At 50.4% G+C, this 24,181-nt stretch overlaps 1 protein-coding gene across 1 annotated transcript; it reads right to left on the bottom strand.

Moving 5' to 3' along the window:
- Window positions 1-17,269: 17,269 nt before the first annotated feature.
- LOC124696592 (receptor protein kinase TMK1-like) lies at window positions 17,270-21,533 on the bottom strand. The gene is made up of 2 exons (XM_047229300.1): window positions 19,178-21,533; window positions 17,270-18,096 (listed from the first exon to the last, which is right to left on the bottom strand). The coding sequence occupies exons 1-2, from the start codon at window positions 21,531-21,533 to the stop codon at window positions 17,567-17,569; spliced, it is 2,886 nt and encodes a 961-aa protein (XP_047085256.1). The 3' UTR covers window positions 17,270-17,566.
- Window positions 21,534-24,181: the final 2,648 nt, after the last annotated feature.

Below are 24,181 nucleotides of genomic sequence, written 5' to 3'. Positions count from 1 at the left end.
GGATCATCCTACTCCAGGTTGGGCCTTGCGGCCACGCACGGTGCTCGTAAGCCGATCCTAAACAAGGCCAAAGAACCAACATGAAGTTGATCCTACGGAACATCCCGTTTAGGACTTGCGAACGCCACCCTACGTGCCACTCGGATCCTCCCCCTTTGTAAGGCCTAACTATTGCGGATATTAAACTAATCCTTGTAGAACAAGGAGCAATCGTAACGGATCGGATCTACTAAATAATGATCAAGCGGGGTGCCGCCCCCACACCCGAGATAGGCGTGAGGGCGGCTAGATATGCAAGGGTTGCACTACGTAAGCATGCTTAAACGAAGAACAATGCTAACCCTAACACATCTAATGATAACTACGTTGCTCGCCATCAAAGACGCTTCAAGTACGAGCAACGCATGGAACAACGTGGAGCTTGTGCTGCCTAGATCGCAAGATGCGATCTAGGCAGCATGTCGCTTACCCGATAGAAACCCTCGAGACGAAGGAGTTGGCGATGCGCCGAGATTGGTTTGTTTTTGGGGTTGAACGTTGAGTTGTTGTTTATTCCATACACCCTAGGTACATATTTATAGTCCAGGGGACTTTCTAATGTGGGCGTGCACTAAACCGTGCACGAGATAAGACTCTAACTTCTAAACCAATACACAATCTATTATGTTACAGATACACGGGCTAACTAAGCCCAAATTCTCCGTAAAAGGCCGCTCCATAGACTTCTTCCATATATAATCCTTCCACAGCCCATCTTCGATCGCGGCCCACCTCTGACTTGGTCAAATTCTGGTGATAACAATGTTCCGCCTTGTTCTTGGAATATATCAAGATATCATCGATGAATACGATGACAAACTTGTCAAGATATGGCATGAAGATCTTATTCATGAGATTCATGAATATTGCTGGGGCATTGGTTAATCCAAAAGGTACTACAAGGTATTCATGATGTCCATACCTTGAGACAAAGGCAGTTTTCGGAACGTCCTCCTTCTTGATCTTTATCTCGGTGATAACCGGATCTTAGATCAATCTTGGAAAAGACTCCCGCTCCTCTAACTTGATCAAATAGATCTTGTATTCTTGGAAGTGGATACTTGTTCTTGATTGTGACGTTGTTCAGATTCATGTAGTCTCCGCACATCCTTCTTCCTCCATCTCTTTTATCCACGAAGATCACAGGTGATCCCCATGGTGAAACACTCTCTTGAATGAATCCCTTCTGTTCCAAGTCGTCCAATTGCTCCTTAAGTTCTTTCAACTCCTTAGGCCCCATTTTATATGGTGCTTTAGCAATCGGAGCTGTTCCTGGAATTAGGTCGATAGTGAATTCTATCTCCCTATCCGGTGGCATACCAGGTAATTCCGCAGGAAACACATCCTGGAATTCATTTACTACAGGTATATCTTCTAACTTCACCTCCTTCATGCTATTCAGCTGTAGCTCAACTTCAATCTGTGTATGTTTGTCGCCTTGGTAGATCATTCTACTTCCATCGGGACTTTTCAATGACACCGTCTTGTTTACACAGTCGATCAATGCTCCATTAGCTTCTAACCAGTTCATACCAAGAATGACATCAATGTCCTTCATCGGTAAAATGAACAGGTCCGCGTCAAACGCGCACTTATTGATCATAATGACTTGTTTTTGTTTGGCATGGGTTACTACTATCGTTCCCCCCCGAAAGTATGGTTATGGGTGTATCTAACTTAGTGCAACTAATCCCATGTTTGATGATGAATTGTTGAGAAATGAATGATGTAGTTGCACCAGTATCAAAAAGTACTTTGCCGGGATGAGTGAGTATCTGGAGCGTACCTATCACCGCCTGGTCAGAGTTGACCACCTCCTCCAGACTGGTACAGTTCAGCTTGCCGAAGGGCTTCTTATTCTTCCAGCTCCCTCCGGTGTTTCCTCGATTTCCTCCTCCTCCAGATTGACCTCCTCCAGTGTTTCTCTTTGGGCAGTCCTTCAGCATGTGCCCCTCCTGGCGACAACCAAAGCATATAATCCTTGGTTTCTTGCAATCCTTGGCGAAATGCCTCGTGAAGTCCACAACTCACGCAAACTATTTGATTTGCAGTCTGGAATGCCTGATTCTTCCTACTACCATAGTAGTTACTGTTGTTGTTGTTGTTGTTGTTGTTGTATCTGGGCTTGAAACTCAAGCTGGTATTAGGCTTGTTACTAACAAACCTCTTAGGCTCATACTTGGCCTTCTTCCTCTTCTCTTCTTGCAGTTGTTTGAAGTCATCTTCAAGAGTGATGGCTGCATCCACCAACTCTTGGAATTCCGTTGCTCTCATCATCCGCAGCTGTACCTTGAACTGGGGACTTAACCCCCTCAGAAATCTCTTTTTCTTCTTGTCCTCGGTATTAACTTCCTCAACCGCATACCGGGACAGCTTGGAAAACTCCCTGACATAGGTCAGGATTGCCTTATCCTTCTGCTCGAGACTCTCGAACTCTCGACGCTTCAGTTCCACGATACTTTCAGGGACATTGGATTCCCTGAACTTCCTTGCGAACTCCTCCCAGGTAAATACCTTTCCTGCCGGATACACGGCTACAATGTTGTCCCACCATGATGCGGCAGGTCCACATAACAGATGGGTAGCATATCTAACCTTCTCTTGGTCATTGCATCCAACAGTGTTGAGCTTGCGCTCAGTATCCATCAGCCAATCTTCCGCGTCCATAGGCTCTGGCGCGTATGCGAAAGATATCGGCTTGGTGTTTTGGAAGTCTGCTAATGTGACTCCCTGGTTCTCAGGTCTCTCCACCCTATTCTGCTGCATCAGATCCTGAAGGAATTTGTTCTGCAGCTCCAGTGTTACACGCTGCCTCTCTTCCGCCAGTTGCATGTATTGGATAAAGTTTTGCTGCGTCATGGGTGGTGGTGGTGGTGGAAACTGATCTCTGGCTGCACCCTCAGCCTCTTCCTTCTCCTTTGCTTCGCGCTCCATGCGCTGTGCTTCAGTCTCGTTTCCTAACGTTCCCGACATAATCCCCCTAGTTCCGCAACACAAGATGATACTCATAATTACTCCATGCGCAAGTTTTCTGAGCTCAACATTGTGCACAGAACTAGTCACGCAATGGAAATCAAGAAGCAAATCCAAATCATACAAAACATATACCATATATTTACATACATAAGTGGTCTTATTACATATACTCAAGTCGATGTGAGTATGCAAACTCACTTATTAAAGTATATGTACAAATTTATACAAATATTACAAACTATAATACACGTGGTACTTGTGTATTATAGCCACGCCTCCCTTGGTGGTCTTCTAATCGGTCTTCACTCCCGGTACATTCCAGGCTTCCATCCGGTCGAACGTGTCGTCCTCCCGATAGACCCCGGAACATAAGGTCTCCCCGTTGGCTTGTAATCCGAGTCGGATGATGATCCTAAGGAGAAATCAGTGTTCACGAACTGATCGTTGAGTGCATCATAATCCACCCATCGGGTGTACTCTCCTGTAGTCCCACCATAAGGGTTACCAAAACCCATACCCGACTCAACCTGTGTCGGATATCCTCCATCCACTCCTTCATTACTAGGATAGCTGCGGTTCCGGGTTGTTGCGTCATCATTCATCTCTCCATCATAATACTCAGTAGTACTATGGGTTCCCGTATCATCTCCCCAACGCCAACCCCTGGAATTCTCGATTGGAGTCTCGGAACGCTGATTGTTTCCGGATTCCTCGCCGCCTTCGTATCCCCCATAGGAACTACCCAGATAGTTCCCAGGTGTAACGAGTGTAGGTTCACGTGCAAGTGGATCAAAGCTGATGTAGTCACCAGCTGAATAATCTGGTGTGTGTACCACATTCTCCATAGGTTCTTTGCCCCTACTCTCCTCCTTGGGTTCAGTGAACTCCTCAAGCATCGTATCAATAGCTCCTATCGGATGATGATTCAAGCTGAAAGAGTAATGATATGAAGTTACGGCTGTTATCCATGTATTTGGCTGCTTCGGCTGGTTTACTTTTGGCATATTTGAAATGGTTCAGCATGGGATCATTATCTTCCTCCATATGAGGAATGTGGGTGAATTCGGAACCCATAAGCGCTTTCGTCTTATGCTCCCGAATGTCGGTTATGGCTCTCATAACAGCTATATGGTAGGCTGTATTGGTTGTCCTTGCTTCTCCAGCTGGCATGACTACGCTCATTCCCAAAGATTCGGGAAGTCGCAGTCCTACTCTGCACTTGGCCAACACCGGACCATCATAAAACATGTACTTCTTTACTTGGAATGCGGGGATCGCACCCAAATTCTAGTAACATGGCTCGTAAGATATCAGCAAGTCCTCCTTGGTACTCGTTCGAGTGTGGAATCCATAACTTTCACGTTTCTTCCCGGTCGTGAACTTGCCATGTTGGCTGTAGAAATAGAAAGATTATGAGATTAGTAATAATGCATCATAATAGAGATAATAAAGAATTATCGCACTAAAAGATATGATTGTTGTATTCTCAATTGAATATACACCATATTTTTAGAGAATTCTTTATTAGTCCTATTTGACTCCTAACGTTTGGTCCCATTTACTAGGTTCCAACCTAAGGTCAAAGCTTTTGCTCGATACCAAGCTGTGGTGACCACTGCATACCACTGCATGTTGTAGTATGCCGGTCGTTGATATAACATTCGCGAAGTACCATTCCGCAAATATCACATCCCTCGAGTAGTACAACCAGAACATAGCAAGGTCCATAACTCATTCACATATTATTACAATACACATACACAAGTCGTCTCGGAGCTCCTCTTGGGTCCTAAGAGGATATCTCCTGGGTTCGAGGTGAACCCATCTTAACTTACAATACCATTGTCTCCTTAAACAAAACATTTATTTAATCGAGCAGCAACATGGTAAGAGTTCGTGCTGCTCGGCTACTACTACTCCTCAGATATCTCTAGGCTTGTTCTCCTCCGGAAGCCTCCCCGGATCCGTAGACGATGATGTAGTCTACGCCTTCCACACCTCCTGAGAGGTCAGGTTCTTCATAGCCGATGATCTCGGCTCCTTCAGTGTTGTCGTAGTCCTCCTCCAGACGATTCGGACAATCTAAGCATGGGGTTTAAGAGTGGTATGAGTACGAGCGTACTCAACAAGTTCATTATAGATAAGAGGTGTTTAATGCACTAGCTACGATATTAGACCAGAAAGTCTAATACCAATGCAAGTTTTGATAAACATTTCTTCAAGAGATTGCTTTTATTTCGAAGAGCTATGTCCGTCAGCCTTCACCGGTTTACTAGAACTTCATGGAGCTCCTTTCCGGCCGCGTTCGCAGTTCCTCAATCCCGGAACAGGGAGTGACGAGTCACGATTCTTTACACTCTGCGAGAGGTGTGTTGCTTTACCCATAAGAGATCTTAACCTTGGTGCCAACCGGGCAGCTTTCCCGTCCACACTTCCTTCGGTGTGAGGCCCGGTATAAGGTCTAGCCAATCATGTTCCTCCGCTACCTCGAACACCCACCCTTTGTTGCATGCGCCGACCACGGGTCCACGTCGGTCCCATTAATCCCGTATTTCAGGGTGGACCCCGACCACGACAACGATGCTTGGGCTCTACCATACACTCCTACGCCGGTGGCTGCAACCCATCCTAGACCGCAATACCGTGGGGACTTAGGACTCCCCAGCCTCACCGCTTGCTCCTTCGGGCGACAAGTGTACTACGGACTATGCCGTGGGGACTTAGGACTCCCCATCCTCACCGCTTGCCCCCTTGGATTACAAGTGTACTACGGTAAAGCGCATCCGTTGATGAACGAGAGGTGGAAACACTTTTGACTACTCCGTCCCACTCCGGATCTTATGGTTAACACGGGTATTACGGCACAAGAATCACTTGGCGACATTTGTTGTTTAATCCTAGATGGATATAAACCCGTGCAATGGAACCTCCACCATATCAACACAATCCATGGTTCCATTGCCCACCACATAGTCATATTCATAGTTATGAAAGTAGTGGTTTTGATTTTTATGCAATAGTGATAACCATAATACTTTGCAAGTAATTTGATAGAAATACTCAAATGACATGAGCAAGTGATGAACTTGCCTGAACACTGCAAAGTTCTGCAGTTGGAAGGTATGGATTGACCCTTGTCCTCTTGTTCTGAAAAATAGCATCATTGTCCGATAAGGGCAATGGTTAAAGAAGCGATAATGCATGATTCCAGTTTTAGGGTTTATTCCCCCCTTCCGGTGTCGTTGTTTATTTTATGAGAGGTTAAATACTAAGAACATTTTAGGGATACCTGATTTAGGGTAAAACCAACCTTGAAATGTTGTCAAGGTGTTTTGAAGTCCAAAGTCATAAATGGACTTATTTTTATTATAGAAAATTATATGTGTGATTTAAATGATTATTTAAATCCTCAATTTAAGACTCATTCTTAAATGTCTTCAAAAATTCTCTTTGATATTTTATTTGGATAGAGAATTTTATGCTGATCTGTTTTCATATTTTTAATTATTTTTTTAGAGCTATTAGTAATTTTCTATGATTATTCAAAGTTTCAGCATTTTTATTTATTTGTGAAAAGACAAAAACACCCCTGGGCCCACCTGTCGGTGCAACCCAGCGGTTTGGCTAGACCAGCTTGGGTCCAACCGACCCGAGCGGTCGGTCGCTCACTTCCCCGCCACGCGCCGCTCGTCCTAACCCTAATCCCCTCCGCTCTCACTGGCGACCTGCGTCGCCCGTGTCGTCGCCGGTCGATTCCGGCGGACTCTGGCCGCCATGGCCTACGCCATGGGGCGCAATCGACGCGCCTCTCGACGGCGGTCATCCTCATCCGCGTCGATCTGGAGCGGGCGTTGCTCCAGCTCGCCTTCGTCCTCCCTCGCGGCGGCTAGGGTTACGGGATCCGCTCGATCCCGCCGTTCCTGGCGCTCCTGGTGCTTGGACTCCGCCCTGGCCTCGCCGCCGTGGTGTGGTGATGCCGTGGTGCCGCCATGGCCTGGCTGGGCTTGGCGCCGCCGCGCTCTGGCGTGTGCCGCCATGGCCGTGCTTATCTGCTCGACTACGGTAAGTGTGCCTCCCTCTTTCTCTCTCTCTTTCTATCGTCCTTCTTCTCCATCCTCTAGCCCTTGCCACGACTACTCCACCTCGTGGAGATGCCTGCCGTGCTGTTGCGCTGCTGCTGCGCCTAGCTAGTGTGCTTGCTCTACAACTATGCGTATGCTGCTTACTGTGCTGTGATTACCATGCTTTTGTGTTTCCTAGCTGTTTCGGTTCATTTTCATTTCTGGCTGTGGCCCTCCTGTGATTGCTCATGAGCATCCAGTGATGCTCATGGCCTACTGGCATGCTCCTACTCTTTTTACTGTCACCAGAGCATGCTGTGTGTGCTTAATCTTGTCCCTGGCTTGATTGTGGTGGTTAATTCTTGCATATTAGCAAGTGTCAGTGCCTATGGGCTAGTTCAATGAGTTCAGATTCATGATTATGCTCCATTGAGCTGTACTGTTGGCTTAGTAGTGTGATTCAATGATGAATTGTCATGTGCTTTTCTTATATTGTGATCCTTTGGTTCATCAAGCCTTTGATGTGCTTCTGGATACAATTATAAAGCCTGATGCCCTTATCTGTGATGCAATTGTTCAGTTATTTAATTATCTGTTCATGTGTTAATTGCTTAGAATGAGTTCTAGCATGCAGTAGCATGCTCTATCAAGCCTCTGATGTTCATATGATCACCAGTTGCTTGAATATGTTGTTGTTGTATCACTGTGCCTCACTATTGCTCTCTCTCTGTGTTGGGTGTGCATCACACAGGCTTGGCCTGGTGTTTGCTGGTGCTTGCTCAAGCATCTGCTGTTACTTGCAGTGATCCTCTGGATCATATGCATGATTCTGATGGCTTGGTTACTTATATAATTCATTTATCTGTATTACCTTACTTTGTTTGGTGGATAAATGAGATGAACTGCTTGCAGTGATGATTCTTGTGATGTACTTAATGGACCTAGAGGGATGCCAACAGTGGTTGGGGACCCTAGCTCATTTTTGAACCCAAATCTGGGTGATGATATTTGTGCTTGACTTGGTGGTTTGGCTGTTTCAGTGGTTGAGGTAACCTTGACAGCAATTCATTGCTGCTTAGGTAGCTCCCACACTGGTGTGCTTGCTGTGACTTAGTGAATGCATCACTGGTTAATTCTTTGTTGGATTTCCAGTGATCTTTGGTGTTGACAAACAAGAATAGACACATTTTGTCTATCTGTCTGATGGTGTAGTGGCTATAGGTGCTGAGTGAAACTGATTAGCTAGATAGGTTCATCCCTTGTTGGATTTCTTTGATTATGTCACTAGTTTGGCATAGCCAATGTTCCCATGGTGCTTTCCTATTTGTTTCTCTCTTGTTCACTTGCACCAATTTGGCCGAGTAGCCATATGATGACTCACATATAGGGTTTCTACCCTTGTGGTATGATTGAGATCATGCTCATGCGGTTTATGAGCAAAACCATCTGGTTTGCTCATGATGAATTGTATACCTCACTCCAGCTCCTAGATTGTTTGTTGGTGTAGAGGATTGCTTCTGGTGGTTTTTGGTCTGCCTGCCCTTCTCCTCCTTGCAAGCTTGTGAATCTTGGTTTGGTTCAGTGGTGATCTTAGACAGGTTGAACAGCACTGGCTGTTCTTCTTGTTCTAGCTGTTCTTGGTGTTCTTACCCTTTGGAGATCTTGTCGATGAACTGCTAGGGTTTCTGGCTGTGAAAAGGTTTTATATGATCCTTTGTTGGCTCCTCTGGTCGACAGCTTGGCCTGGTCATCTTGGTGACTCTCTCCTGGTCTGTGTGTGTTGTTGAGCATGCACACAGCCTTGTGAGCTGCCTGTGTGTTTGCTGCTTGGTACTTGGTCCAGTGAGTGGATCAGCTCGGCTGATCATGGTCATATCCTCTCATTTTCATCTTTTTCTTGTTAACATGCCAAGTGGCTTTGCCACTTGGCTTAATCCTTGTTTGGTCTTTGTGTGTATGTGCAGGGACAATGTGATGATCAAGATGAAGATCAAGATCTTCTTGAGCAAGAATTACATGATGATCAACAATGTAGTTTAAGACATTTAATTGACTTGTAATTTTCCTTTTTCTTTTTCTATTTCTTCAATTCTTGTAATGTGTTGTAAATTCATATATTTATTCTGGATATTATAATGACATTGTATTATGTGTGTGATTATCAATAAAGTTCAAAGTTTTCTCTAATGAGCTTTACTTTAATATAATTATTCATCTTATTTATTATTGATCATTTACTTAATGAATTTCCTCAATTGAATTATCTAATTAATTATTTAATGTTTGAATTTGAAATTCAAATTCAACCTTGTTTTGAATTCAACCATGTCATAACATTTAGAATTCAATCATGTGAACTCTCCCCTCTCTTCTCAAAACCCTAAACTAGTGAAGTGAGAAGCAAGTTTGTCGCACTCTCGAAACCCTAACCCTGTAAGGTGTCGAGAGAGAAACTTGTTCCCCTTCGATGCATTTTTGTTTAAAAGCGCGAAATTTCCCCAGAATTTACTATGCAATGCACATCCCTTTCTAAAATCTACCCCTCGATCGCCTCTAAACCTGGGACATTACACGGCGCCAGAAATTTAGCTTCATACGCGCGAAGCACACGTCCGTTGGGAACCCCAAGTGGAAGGTATGATGCGTATAGAAGCAAGTTTCCCTCAGTATGAAACCAAGGTTATCGAACCAGTAGGAGCCAAGAAGCACGTGAAGGTTGTTGGTGGAGGAGTGTAGTGCGGCGCAACACCAGTGAAACCGGTGCCAACGTGGAACCTGCACAAAACAATCAAGATACTTTGCCCCAACGTAACAGTGAGGTTGTCAATCTCACCGGCTTGCTGAAAACAAAGGATTAAACGTATCGAGTGGAAGATGATGTTTGTTTGCAAAGAACAGTAAGACCAATGATTGCAGTAGATTGTATTCAGATGTAAAAGGATGGACCGGGGTCCACAGTTCACTAGTGGTGTCTCTCCAATAAGATAACTAACATGCTGGGTGAACAAATTACAGGTGGGCAATTGACAAATAAAGATTCAATACATATCAATGATGATTACTATCAGATTTAATCGAGGCATTACGACAAAGTACATAGACCGCTATCCAGACATGCATCTATGCCTAAATAATCCACCTTCGGGTTAGCATCCGCACCCTCCGCATTAAGTTGTAAACAACAAATAATTGCATTAAGTATGGTGTGTAATGTAATCAACACAAATATCTTTAGACAAAGCATCGATGTTTTATCCCTAGTAGCAACAGCACATCCACAACCTTAGAACTTTCTGTCACTGTCCCAGATTAAATGGAGGCATGAACCCACTATCGAGCATAAATACTCCCTCTTGGAGTTACAAGTATCAACTTGGCCAGAGCCTCTACTAGCAACGGAGAGCATGCAAGAACATAAACAACACATATATGATAGATTGATAATCAACTTGACATAATATTCTATATCCATCGGATCCCACCAAACACAACATGTAGCATTACAAATAGATGATCTTGATCATGTTAGGCAGCTCACAAGATCTAAACAATGATAGCACGAGCGGAGAAGACAACCATCTAGCTACTGCTATGGACCCATAGTCCAAGGATGAACTACTCACGCATCAATCCGGAGGCGGGCATGATGATGTAGAGCCCTCCGGTGATGATTCCCTCTCCGAAGGGTGCCGGAGGCGATCTCCCGAATCCCCCGAGATGGGATTGGCGGCGGCGGCGTCACGAGTAAGGTTTTCCGTATCGTGGCTCTCGCATCGGGGGTTTCGCGACGAAGGCTTTAAGTAGGCGGAAGGGTAGGTCAGGAGGCGGCACGGGGGCCCCACACCATAGGGCGGCGCGGGCCCCACCCAGGCCGCGCGGCCCCGTGGTGTCGGCGCCTCGTCGCCCCACTTCGTTATCCCTTCGGTCTTCCGGAAGCTTCGTGGAAAAATAAGACCCTGGGCGTTGATTTCGTCCAATTCCGAGAATATTTCCTTTGTAGGATTTCTGAAACCAAAAACAGCAGAAAACGACAGAATCGGCACTTCGGCATCTTGTTAATAGGTTAGTGCCGGAAAATGTATAACAATGATGTAAAGTATGTATAAAACATTCAAGTATTGTCATAAAAGTAGCATGGAACATAAGAAATTATAGATACGTTTGAGACGTATCACTCCCACCCTGATAAGAACCTTAAATCTAGAATCCACCCCATTCAGCCAATTGCCAAAAATATTTGCAATGCTTTTTGGAGGGTACAAGGTAGAACCTATCTGAATGATTGACCATGTAGATCCAGCGAACCGGCACAGAATGAAAAGATGTTTAACTGTCATTTCGTACATCCATGTCAATTATGTTTTGCAAGGTTATATTCAATGGTATCTTCATCTTCCAAATGTCCTTATTATTAAGTACAAGTTGAATGCGTTCAACTAAAGCCTTATACATGGAACCTACCGAGAATACCCCATTCTTCGTAAGTCCCCAGCGAAATTCATCAGATCCTTGTAACAACTAGACTGAGAGTAAGCGTTGTAGCAACTCATTCCAAGAAGCCAATCGAGGTCCAATAAGATCCTTACTGAACGTTATAGACGGAGGAGATGTTTTCATCACCTTCTAAAGTGTGTCGCTCTTATGACGTACAATAGTGTATAAGGCAGGATATTGTTCTGGACGGGTTGTTGCTCCCAACCATATGTCCTCCCAGAATCTCTCTGGCCCATTTCTAATGGAGAAAGAACCATATGAGAAAAAATATTTTTTTGGTAGCCATAATACCGGTCCAAAAATGTGAATCTCCAGATTTCTAAATAACCTAAAATATCGCATTTGATTCAACATACTTTCTCCGCAAAATATTTTGCCATACCACGTCTAGGGTTAACAACCTAGCCAGCCACTTTCCGAGCAAGGCTTTGTTTTTAACCTCCAGATCATGGACATCAAGTCCACCTTAATCTTTTGGATGGCAAATAACACTTCATTTAGTCAATCAATTCTTTTTTCTCTCTATCTTCTTGCCAAAAGAATTTTAATCAGAAATAATCTAATCGATGCAAGATTTCTTTAGGCAACTGGAAGAAAGAGATCATATAAGTAGTGGTGGTAGTTATGCATGCTTGTTGTCTTTTCTCTCTCTCCCTATCGATCCTCTCTTTTGTATTGATGTGCTCTTTGTACCATCTAAGTATGTCTGAAGAGTCGCAGGTATGTAAACATGCTGAGAGCATGCAGCAACTAAGTAAGACGAGTCCAGTTATCTTTCTTGCTCAACAGAAGGCCAGCGACATTGAGTATTTCGATTTTCGCCACTTTGACGCAACGAGGACAAAGGTAGCCCGACGCCATGCCGGGACAACGACGAGGTGTCTGCTGTCTGGCCCTTTTGCGGTTCTTTCCCCGGCTTGGGCTCGGGGCGCGGTCCACACAGCACGCCGCAACGAGAGACGACAACATAAATTGGCGCCGGTCGTTCGGTCTCTCGTCCCCACAAGCAACGCGCCTCGCCCCACAGGCCACAGTCCACACAGGTGTGGCTTGCTTCACTTGCCCGCCTGCCTGCCTACCTCGTGAGCTGGTTTTGTTCCGGAACAGCGCACGAGGGTGGCCATCCATCTACTTTTTTATGTACCCCTCTGCCTTAGCCTGGACGTGTTTAGCTCGATCGACCTGGTGCAAGTGAGATTGGGACTTAGAGCATCTCCACCCGAGCAACTTACAGCGACTAAAATAGTAATTTGGTGGTTTGGTTGGCACACCGACGCGTCTCATAAGTAGCCGGTCAGTTTTGAAACCTACTACAATCGTCGGCAATCTCGTACCGGCTCCTTAATGTGGGGTGCCGAACGGGCACGCTGACGCACAATTCCACATCGAATTCCAAGGGTGGGACAGGTATGTCAATGACTCTACAGCCGGCTCCATCCTTAAATGTGATGCCTCGTATGCTCTGCGGTGGGTTGTCGTTAATGAAGCCACCGGTTCTCCACACGCATACACCGCTATAAAATGCGACGCCTCGGATGCTCTGCGGCGGGTCGCCACCGCCTATGTAATGTGCCCTCTTCGCTCACCTCCGCTGCACTAGCCTCTCCACCGCCGCTCTCCTCTTCTCCACCGCACTAGCCTTTCCACCACGGCCGCTCTTCGCACCTCCGTCGAACTCACCTCTCCCCAACAATGTCGTGCCGGCTAGCGACCACGTACTCGATGCTATGTCGGAACAACCGCACGCCACCAGCGGGACCGCAGCCACCACCGCGGCCAGGGTATGTGGCCCTGCCGCAGCCCAACGCTGAGTTCGAGCTGCCATACTTCAACTTCGATGACTCCGACGACTAGTAGAACGAGACGTTCATAGCAGATGCAGATGCCGAGACGGTGGAGGAGGTGGTGCAGTGGGCGAGGAGCAGTCGTTCCACAGTGACCCGGAGCATGCTGCAACCTTGGCCTCCTTCAACGCATAGCGCTTTTTGGGGACTGGAGGAGGAAGAGCTGGAGTATATCAACGACGCCCACTTCGATTACGCCATTGAGATATCGCGCCAGCGGGCGGCCACTGAGGAGGCGGTAGAGGATGCTTGAGCACTAAGTGCCAGGCCGAGACGGCCGCCCGCGAGCAAACGAGGCTCGCCTAGAATGTGTAGTCTCGCTAGTGGCAGGCGACGCTGGGGGCAGCTCCATCGGCAAGCTCCAGCGTCATCGGTGGCCATATTGCACCGCCAGATGCGCGAAGCAAAGGAGGAGAGGCGGGCGCATCTAGCGGCGGCAAAGGGGAAGGATGACGATGAGGCAAGCCCATCATGCGTCCCAACCGACGACGAGTAGATTAGAATTTATTTTAGTCTAGTCTAGTTCAAGTTTCATTCAAACTTTTATAAATAATTCTAAATTTAAATCAAATTTTACAGTTTGTTTTATATTTGCTTGTTTAAATTATTTTGAGATTCTTATCGGGATCGCTGATGTGTGTAACCTCTCCCTAAATTAAGCGCACCTGCTGGCGCCTATTTGAGGCTCCCGGTGAAGATGCTCTCATATGTGCATTTTACTTTGCCACCTGTGGGACACAACCATAGCGTACTGGCGATGCCCACGAACATAAACAGCAAACGAACAACCATCGCACCGGTAAACGACCTTTCGCCGTGAACCAACGCAGCGAGGACGACATGCCCGGTTCATGGTCCCCGGCCGCGCCCGGCCGGTGAGGGCATCTCCAACGGCGCGACGCATTTTGGATGACCAAAAGTGGTCGCCAGCGTCCGCCCCGCGGACATATTTTGACCGCGCGTCCGTTTGCGTCTGGGTCTGCTCCCACCGGGCGACCCATTTTTTGAATTGCAGTATAGTTAAAAACATAGAAAGTAGTACATATGTGAATGCATAAAAACTATACAAAGTAGATCTATAGACCTAGACTACTAGCTTCCTGACGGGCCGGCACCGTCGTTGCGTCGCTCCGTCGTCTGCTTCTCTGCCGCCTCCCGCGCGGCCGCTATGGCTCGGTGTGCCACCGCGTCCTCTTGCAGTGCCTGCTGCAGCCTCGCGTTGGCGGCGTCGTCCTTGAGCGTCTCGAACGACTCGACGATGGCCCTCTGCTCCGCCGCCCTCTCCTCCGGCGTTGGCTCATCAGGATCATCGGACGATCAAGATATCTCCGAGTCGGAGTCCTCTGCGGCAGCGGCGGCCGCCAGCCTGCGTTGTTCCAGCTCGGCGTCGACCGCCGCATGGGCCGCCCGCTCCTCCTCTGCTTCTTCCTCCGCGAGAGCCAGATCCGCGGCGTCCCTCACCGGGTGGAGGAGGTCGGTGCTATCTTCGGAGTCGAACTCCTCGTCGGAGCTCGAGGCAGGGGAGGTGGAGTGGGAGGTGAAGGTGGAGGTGGAGGTGGAAGCGCGGCAGCCTGGCCGCGTCCGGCGCTGCTCATGGTGGATCTACTAGGGCTGAGCAGAAGCGGCGCTACGGCAGCGGCAGCTAGGGTTAGTGGGGAGGAGATGAGATGCTGGCGCCCCTGTTTATATAGGTCGGAGGCAGGGCGACGGCTGCGCCACGCGGGACATCGCCATTACTACGCGCAGCACGTGAGCCACGCGAGGCATCGCCATTAACGCGGCCGCAGACTGCCGAAGCGACGCCTCATTGCCGCATACTGGCGGAGAAGACGCGTCGACGCTGCGTCTGCTAGCTGCGCACGTCTACTAGCTGCGCACGCTCGCGGAAGCCGAGGCACGCCATTAACGCGGCCCTGCAAAGGCTGCGGCGCGCCGTCCGCAAGTAATGCCGCGGAAGACGAAGCAGTTGTGACGCTGCCAGGCGGGCCCATGCGAGGACCGAGCGGACACTTTGTGCGTCCGCGCAGCGTCCGCAGAGACGCAAACCTGGGCCGGGTTTGCGTCTCTGTGGACGGCCCAGTCACTTTGCGTCGCGCCGCTGAAGGTGGTGCACGACGCATTTTCGGTCACAGCGGACACAAACTGTCGCTCGCGCCGCTGGAGATGCCCTGAGCCGGTGAGGAGGAGCCACGGCCCACGGGAGCCCGGGAACTTTTCCACACGACAAGGGCGCCTGCCACCACCACGTACGGCCCGACCAGCGACTCCCAGTCAGTCAATCACAGGCGTCCCCTCCCAACCCAAGTGGAGCAGCTATAGCTAGCTACCCGCGGGAGATCACAATTATTTCCAACTTTTCCCTCCGTTTCCGTTTCAAACTAGCCCTAGCACAACTCGATGATCGATGGCGATTTGACGCAGCTGGCGGGTGTGAAGACATCTCCAGCTATGCGCGCGCGCCGCCAGGTGACCACATGTCCAGGGGACCTGCCGCCGCCCGGCCGCTGCCGATGCTTGCAACCCTGGAGATTGCGCGATACCGCTATTGAGGTTGACATGAGCTTGGAAGGCGTGACTAGGAAGAAGATAGGTGTTCCATCCTGATCCAGGCCATGGTGTTTTGTTGTTTTATAGGTCTACTGCATGGCTACATGCGTCTATTATAAAAATATGTGAACTGAGCGTTGCTAGGTAGCAATTGGTTGATGGAACCGGTCCATAAAGGTTTAAGTCATAGATTTAGTATAGGTGTTCGCATTTATATGCATATCGAGAGTGAAACAAAACGTTTGTGTTAACCGGCCCATAAACGTTTAAGTTCGTCAGAGTTGCTCATAAAGGAAGGGTGCGCGTAGGTACATACGTGTTTATGAGTTGCTCATTTTCTAAGAAACATACATTTCAATATGTCAAAAAAAATGTTAAAAAATTGTGGGTGTACGTCTGGCCATTCTACGTTCGCAAACAAAGTTTTATAAAAAACATTTTTTGTGGCCGATATAAAAATATGCTAAAGTATTTTTGAGGAATATAATATTTTTTATACAAGCCATGAAAAATATTCCATCCGATCTATAATAACTTTTTTTGGCGAAACTTTTTGTGTGAACATAAAAGTATCTGGATGTCTATCCAGATTTATTTTTCTGGAAATAGTAGACGTTTGGGAAATGCAAGTGGATTTTTCGGTTCCGTCCAGCCTCGCGCCTACTGTACATGAACTGGACTGCACCTTGGCCAGAATATTATCAGCACCAGTTCCGATTGGCCCTTCAAAAATCTGATGGAACAGGGCCATGCACGCACATGACATGCACTCGTGTCACGATCAGCACAACTGGATCCCATTATTCATACAGTACGTAAGAATGAGACTGGACTGGAGTCGCATCAGTTGATCACTCTGCCTCTTTGTTCTTATCTCAGTTGTAGGCATTAGTTTAGCGGCGCCACTCGCTGTCCGAATACTCCTGTCGCGGGCGAGGCAACTCTGTAGTAACATGGGGTCGTGCTTTGCCCCGTCGCACGATCTGAAATCTAGAGCTACCAACTGCAAGACTGGGATGCTCACTCGGGTTACTCAAGTCAGCGTTCATGGCTGCAGCCGGCAGCCGCACCTGACCCACTTCAGGCACCATACCTGCTATTACTTTCATACTGGAGAGCTTCCAAGATCTCCAACCTGGCGACACACATGACAGAGTGTTGTAGGTGTAGCGCCTATCCGCCCCGCAATTACGGGCGTATAATAATTGAGGCAGCCTGGAAGGCTCATCAGTCTCCAGCGAAGATCTAACAAAAAGTTCTCAGCAAAGAAATATATTGGGCAACAACGACCACAGCTGACCCAGTGTAGCTGCTAGAGATAACAGAGATCAATTTAATCATGGAGGCGATCAATGTTGAGTACAAGCCAACAAACCCTAACAATCCTCTACTTTAAGCTTAGCTAACGATAGAAAACAGAACAGTTAGTCGCAAACTTCCAGGCAATTCTGAGTGATGATCATACATGATCGAAGGACAGCCAGCTACATGGCAGCACAAAGACAAATCAATGAACATGAAAAGCAGGAGGGGCCAAGAGACTAAAAGAATGAACAGAAGGATCATCTGAGAAGCGGAGCTTCTAGTTTCACAGGCAGTCCAGGACTATCTTCCGTCGGCAGAGGTGAACGAATCTGCAAATCCTGGAGGCCGAGTTGGGATGCTTGTCTGGGTGTTGTCCAAGCTCGCAAGGAACGATGAGGTCGCGCCATCGAAATGGCTGCTGTCCTCGAAGGCCTGCCATTTCTTCAATGCTTGAGGCAGCGTCATGTCCAGGTCGATACCGTAGCTGTCGTCTGAGTCAGGATCTGTAGGTTTCCACACATCGGAAAGAGTAGAGAGCACATTGACGGCATGACCCATATCAGGCCTCTGTTGTGGTTCCCTAGCACAGCAGTGACCAGCCAGCTGCGCGACGGTGCTAACGCTGGCAAAGGTCTCCTCGTCAAGGTCGATAGTCATGTCAATTGCTTTCCGGAAAGTGTCTGGGTTCAGCTGCATTCTCCGGAACCATGTAACTAGGTGCATGCTATCCTCAGGCTGCGTGTCATCAAGCGCCCTCCGTCCGGTGACCAGCTCCATCAAAATGACACCAAAGCTGAAGACATCAGCTTTTGTGGTTACTCGTCCAGTAACTGCACAAAAATGTGAGCATTAGAGCTACAGCAATATTGCAAGTGCCAGTAATGATGAACAAAATCCTAATAAATCTGTATCTTCACTCAGATCACTAATTAAGACAATGCAGTAAAGATAATGGTAAAGCTTTGCACTTAGATTATTGTATTTCCCAACGGGAAGATCCTGCACAAGGCTAGCTGCCATCCAGAGGTAAAAGTGAAGATCTGTCCATATTCTGGGGCAAGCGGAAGTTTTATATTTGAAGAGAGAAAATTGGGAAGATGCTGCACACAACTAGCTGCCAGTTTAGAGGTAAAAGTGAAGATTCATGTTCTCGGGCTATTGGATGCCTTTATATTTGAAGGGGGAAAGTGGCTCATCTGGTAAAGGATATCTTCTCAAGAATATAATTGTTAATGTTGGTGTCCAGATACGTATCATGTTTTTCCACTGTAATACTAATGTTTGTACTTTGAGTAAACAGAACAGTTCACTAAGAACAGTTGCCCGAATAAAAGAACAGTTAATTCAACCACATACTAAACCATTTGGAGAGGAAAAAAGGAAGAATAAAAGAACAGTTAATTCAACCACACATTAAACCATTTGGAGAGGAAAAAAAGGATGTTAACTTCTGATGAAATGGACACAAGCTCATCAGAGTTGATCACTGAATTGATTGTCCAAATACATCAGATATGTGTTTTGCTAGCAATTTTCAATATTTTTCTTAAATCAGATACTACTTCACCTCAATATTCTTCCTTAGTAGACTCTTCAAATATTTGTAGAACCTAAGTACCACTTGTAAAACGAAACTACCCCATATGAGAATAAAACGGCAGGCCAAAGATCAGTCCAAATACCAAATTATGCAATGATATTGTTTTGGGTATGACATAGTTTAAATGTATTGTGATTGTTAACTGAATTGTACACCAAAATATACATAGGATAGTTACCTCTTGTAAAACGAAACTAATCAATTTTATATGAGAATAAAATGGCAGCCGAAAGATCATTCTAAAATGGCAGCCGAAAGACTATGCAATGATATTATTTTGGGTATGACATAGTTTGTGTTCTGATAGTTACCTGCATACTCCGGGGCAAGGTATCCGAAAGTGCCAGCAAGTCTTGTCTCCACTGATACACACTTCCCATCAGACGGTGCAAGCCGCACCAATCCAAAGTCAGCCACCTTTGCCTTCATGTCATCACCCAGAAGTATATTTGATGGTTTCAAGTCTCTGTGGATGAAGGTTTGCTGCGCAAGGCTGTGCAGGTACTCTACACCTCTTGCAACATCAAGGGCGATGCTCAGTCGCTTCTTCCATTCCAAGGGCGGTGAATTGTGTTCTTTCCACTCAAACAGGTGTTGGCTGACTGGCCCTTGTGGCATGTACTCATATACAAGAATCCTCTCATTACCATCAAGGCAATATCCAAGCAGCGACACCAGGTTCCGGTGACGGACCTTGGTCAGCACAGATATCTCTGATTTGAACTCATTCAGCCCCTTGTTGCCCATAACACCAGACTCCATTCGCTTGACAGCGATTTTTGTGCCATCGTGAAGCTCACCCTTGTAGACAGTGCCAAACCCACCACGACCAAGGATGTTCTCCTGACTGAAGTTGTTGGTGACGTTACGGAGGACCTGGATCGAGATGACCATATTCCCAGCCTCAACCACATGGATATCCCTTGGGCCGTTGCTCGCCTGGCTCTGTGCCTCGTTTGTGGCCGCACCACCATTGGAATTTCGCCCGGCAACTGTGATTTTGACCATGTCAGGATCTGACCCAGAGTGGCGGGGATGGATGACCATAGCATGCGGACTCTGCACCCTTCCAGAAGGCTTCTGCTTCCTCTTGTAGCAATAGAATCCCAATGCAGCAATGAGGCCTAGTCCAGCAATAGCTCCAAAGACAGAGCCAACAATGACGCCGGTAGAATGCGAAGAGGAGCCCCCACCACTACTGCTTCCACCACCTCCACCCCCAGGCGTAGTGCCGTTGCTGTGGCCATCTGACCCAGGTGTTGGTGCAGGGGGATCCTTGCCAATGTTGGGGTTACCATCAGTGTTGACCACCACATTGCTGCGGAACGGAGGAAGCTGCCCGTACAGATTGTTGTTTGACAGATCCACCGACTTCAGCGCAGGCAAGGCGGCGAGCTCCTTGGGAATGGTGCCAGTAATGTTGTTCTTCTGAAGCATCAGCGTCTGAAGCGTGGAAATGTTGCCGATAGCCGGCGAGATGGTCCCGTTGAGCCCCTTGCTGCCCAAATTGAGCAATGTGATGCTCCCAGTATTATCACACTCGACGCCGAGGTAACCAGCGCAGGGGTCATTCCCCTTCCAGCCATCTGCGAGCTTGTAGGGATACATGAACCCAGCGGCCACGTCCAGCAGCAGGTTGACGCGGGGATCACAGGCCTTTCCGGGATCCTGCAGGCAGAAGCTCTGGTTGTCCGCCATGTCGAGCGCCACCTGCGCGCCGAACGCGGGCCTCGGCCCCTGCAGCATGTTGTTGGTGAGATTCAGTTCCCGGAGAGACTTGAGGTTGATGAGGCTCTGCGGAACAGGGCCGGTGAGGTCGTTGTCGCGCAGTTTGAGATCGACGAGACTGGTGAGGGCGGAGAAGTCCGGCAGGGGCCCGGAGAAGCGGTTGGAGTGCAGCCAGAGCTGGCTGGCCTTGGTGATGGTGGCGAGGAAGGTGATGGGCCCGCTGAAGCCGCCGCGGATCTGGCTGTTGAGCCAGAGCACCTGCAGCTGGGTGGCCGCGCCGAGGGAGGGCGGCACCGGTCCGGACATGAGGTTCATGGCCAGGTTGAGCCGCTGCAGGGAGGGCAGGGCGGCGAGGAAGTCCGGGAGGGTGCCGGTGACGTTGGCGCTGTTGGCGGAGAAGTTGGAGAGGGCGACGCAGCGCGCGAGCTCGGGGTGGATGGTCCACGGGTCGAGCGGGTTGTGGTCGATGGAGAAGTCGGAGAGCGAGACGAGGCCGTCGAAGAAGCCGTCGGGGAGGGAGGTGAAGGCGTTGTCGTTGAGGAGGAGGTGCTGGAGCGCGGCGAGGCCCGCGAGGGTGGGGAGCGGGCCGGAGAGGGCGTTGCCGAAGACCTCGAGGCGGGTTAGGGCCGTGAGGTTGCGCACCTCGGGCGCCAGCGTCCCCGTGAGGCGGCGCTTGCCGACCTGGATGTCGGTGACGCGGCCGTCGGCGTCGCAGCCCACGCCGTCCCAGGGCTTCGGGGAGCAGGGGTCCGGGGTGTTCCAGGAGAGCGCCTTGTCCGCGCCTAGCGCCTTGGCGACCGCCCGCATCGCCTCCGCGTCCTGCGGCGTGGCCGCCGTCGCCGCCGCCGCGGCGCCGACGGCCGCCAGGAGGAGGGATAGGGCTAGGAGGAGGGCGGCGGGCCGCCGCCGCCGCGCGGTGGATACGGTGGGGGACTGCATTGCGGTGCTGGGGAGATGCGGAAGGGGGAAGAGAGAGAGGAGAGAGGAGTCAGTTTGGGGATGGAGGCAGAGATTTAAGTGAACAGAGAGAAGAGCACATGGGCGAGACGAGGCCGGTGGCACATGCGCGGGGCCCAGCGCCGATTTAGGGTTACTGATGCGCGAAATGACGGCGCTGCCCCCCGGTTCGAGCCCGGTGTCCAGTTCCGTGGACGACCCGCCAAGGAGACTGGCGCGTGGGGCCACGGGGCTAGGATGGGAAACCCGGAATCCCGCAGGGAAAAGCGGGTTGGATGCGCGTCGTCTGTGCTGTAGCAGAGCTGGAGGCCGGGCCCGCACCGCAGCGTCACAGGTTTTCTGTTTCTTGTCTGGTCAAGGGAAGAGAGAATCCGAGACGCCTCTCCCAGCCGTGTCGAGCGTAGTTGTAGAGCGGGGGCCCACGCCGTCAGTGAACGTCCCGCGGTGACCTGCTGTGCGTACGCTGGCCGCCGCGGTGCCGCGTCCGGGCAGTGAATGCATGCGGGCGGGCGGGATATTCTGCGCCGGTGCGGCGGTGTGGCCACTTTGCCCGAAAAAAGGCTGCAGCATTTTTGGGCGTACTCCGTACTAAATAAAGGAAAGCGCTTTTCTCACGGCTCGTCTCGTTTTTGTCTTTTGATTCCCTTTCCCGAATTTCCCCTTCCTTTCTCTGGAAGCAAGGAAAGAAACTAGGTCGGGTAAGCTGGCGACGATCTGGACGGGACCGACCTTGGCCCCGATGTATCCGTCTGTCCTGTAATTACGCCTCGCCGATTGCACAGCCAACAGCTAGCTAGGAGGAAATAACGCAGCCAGGAAATCCATTAATCCATCCAGCGCGCGGCGGCGATAATACAGTCGGAAGGAAGGAAAGAAACGGCTGGGGCCGCCGTTCGGCTGGCGCGCGCGCGCTCCACCGGAGCCACCCGACCGATGCCCGTTTCCGGCGCGGTATGCGCCGCGACAGCCCGCGTCGCATGCGCACGTAGCAGGTCAAGTGGAAGCTCGTGGAAGCGGGAAGAGGACGGCATTCAAGAGCCACAGACAGGGCTCGTTGGATGGGTCTGTTTGGGTAAAAACTGCTCCCAAGGCGGATCCAAATTAAAAACGGACTGCTGTGGTGTCCGACATGACTCAAAGCCGGCCAAATTTGGAAGCAATTTGGAGCGAGCCGGACGGGTGCGAGCGTCTCTGGTCATCCGCGCGTGTCCTCCCAAACCCCACATGGCAGCCACACTAGTTCATCCACCCAGACTTCCACAGCCTTCTCTCTCCTCTGTCCTTCGCTTTCTTTTTCTGCCATGGATGTTGGCTTCGCTCCCCATCAGAATAGGGCTCGCCGGCCAACCGCCGCCGTCGAGCTCGTGTGGAGGCTCCCCGCTAAACACGTCCCCTTTTTTCGTCCATGCCGGAGGTCGCCGCGGCCGAAACGGAGCACACTGAGCCAGGCCGCGCCGCCGCCCGCGCTGAGCCAGGCCGCCAGGAAGCTCCACCGGCCGCGGGAGCACCTGCACGCCCGGCGCGTCGCGCCGCCGCCCCGTGCCGCACGCCGGAAACGGCGCAAGACGGCGCCCGTGCTCCTCCGAGCCGCCCCGCGCGCCTAGAGGGAGAGCGACTTGATGATCGGCAGGAAGACGCCCCGGGCCCTGGCGGTGGTGCTGGGCATGGCCGGCGCAATGTAGGCCTCGCTGATGGCGACGGCGGCGGTGAGGCCGAGGAAGGCCCAGGCGCCCACGGGGAGCGGGCCCAGCACGAGCCCCGTGATGGTGGAGAGGAAGATGGAGAGCAGCTGCCACGCCTACAGGCTCACCTCGGCGGGCGCGGCGCCAGGAAGCACATCGCGAGGCCGGCCCCAAGGAGAGGAGGAGCGGGACGAGCTTGGCGCCCGCCGGGGGCGCGCTGGGTTAGGGCTCGGGGTCGGGGATAGGTGTTTGGGAGGCGAGGGGCGGGGCCACGCCCGCGGCGGCGACGAACGGGGTCGGGCGAATGGCGACGGAGCTGGCCGGGGGCGCGCTGGGTTAGGGCTCGGGGTCGGGGATAGGTGTTTGGGAGGCGAGGGGCGGGGCCACGCCCGCGGCGGCGACGAACGGGGTCGGGCGAATGGCGACGGAGCTGGCCGGGGGCGCGCTGGGTTAGGGCTCGGGGTCGGGGATAGGTGTTTGGGAGGCGAGGGGCGGGGCCACGCCCGCGGCGGCGACGAACGGGGTCGGGCGAATGGCGACAGAGCTGGTCGGGCGCGCACGGGCGGGGCGAACGGCGACGGAGCTGGCCGGGCGCGCACGACCGGGTCGAATGGCGACGGAGCTGGCCGGCGCGCACGGGCGGGGCCGGAGCCGGCCGCGTCGGCACAGGCGGGGGCGGAGCTGTGGCCTGGCGGGGCGGGGTCGCTGGGCTGGTTCTTGCCAACTAGTAGTAGTATGGCTAGAGAAGAGGAATAGGGATTTGAGTCACTGGGCGTTGGGGAAAAAATAAAGCCACGGACGTCCTCGTCTATCCGCCTCTCCGGAGGCCGACCCAAACAGCCAAAATCGGACGTGAAAACGCGTTCGTTTGGGTCTCTGCGTTGGAAGTCTCCAACCCAGCGATCCAAACGGACGCGCTGGACCGTCTGATTTGGCCATTTGGGTGGC

The sequence above is a fragment of the Lolium rigidum genome, chromosome 3 (assembly GCF_022539505.1).
Source record: "Lolium rigidum isolate FL_2022 chromosome 3, APGP_CSIRO_Lrig_0.1, whole genome shotgun sequence".
Lineage (NCBI taxonomy): Eukaryota > Viridiplantae > Streptophyta > Magnoliopsida > Poales > Poaceae > Lolium > Lolium rigidum.
Note: the sequence above shows the minus strand (reverse complement) of the source record. Positions and strands in the feature narration are given on the sequence as shown.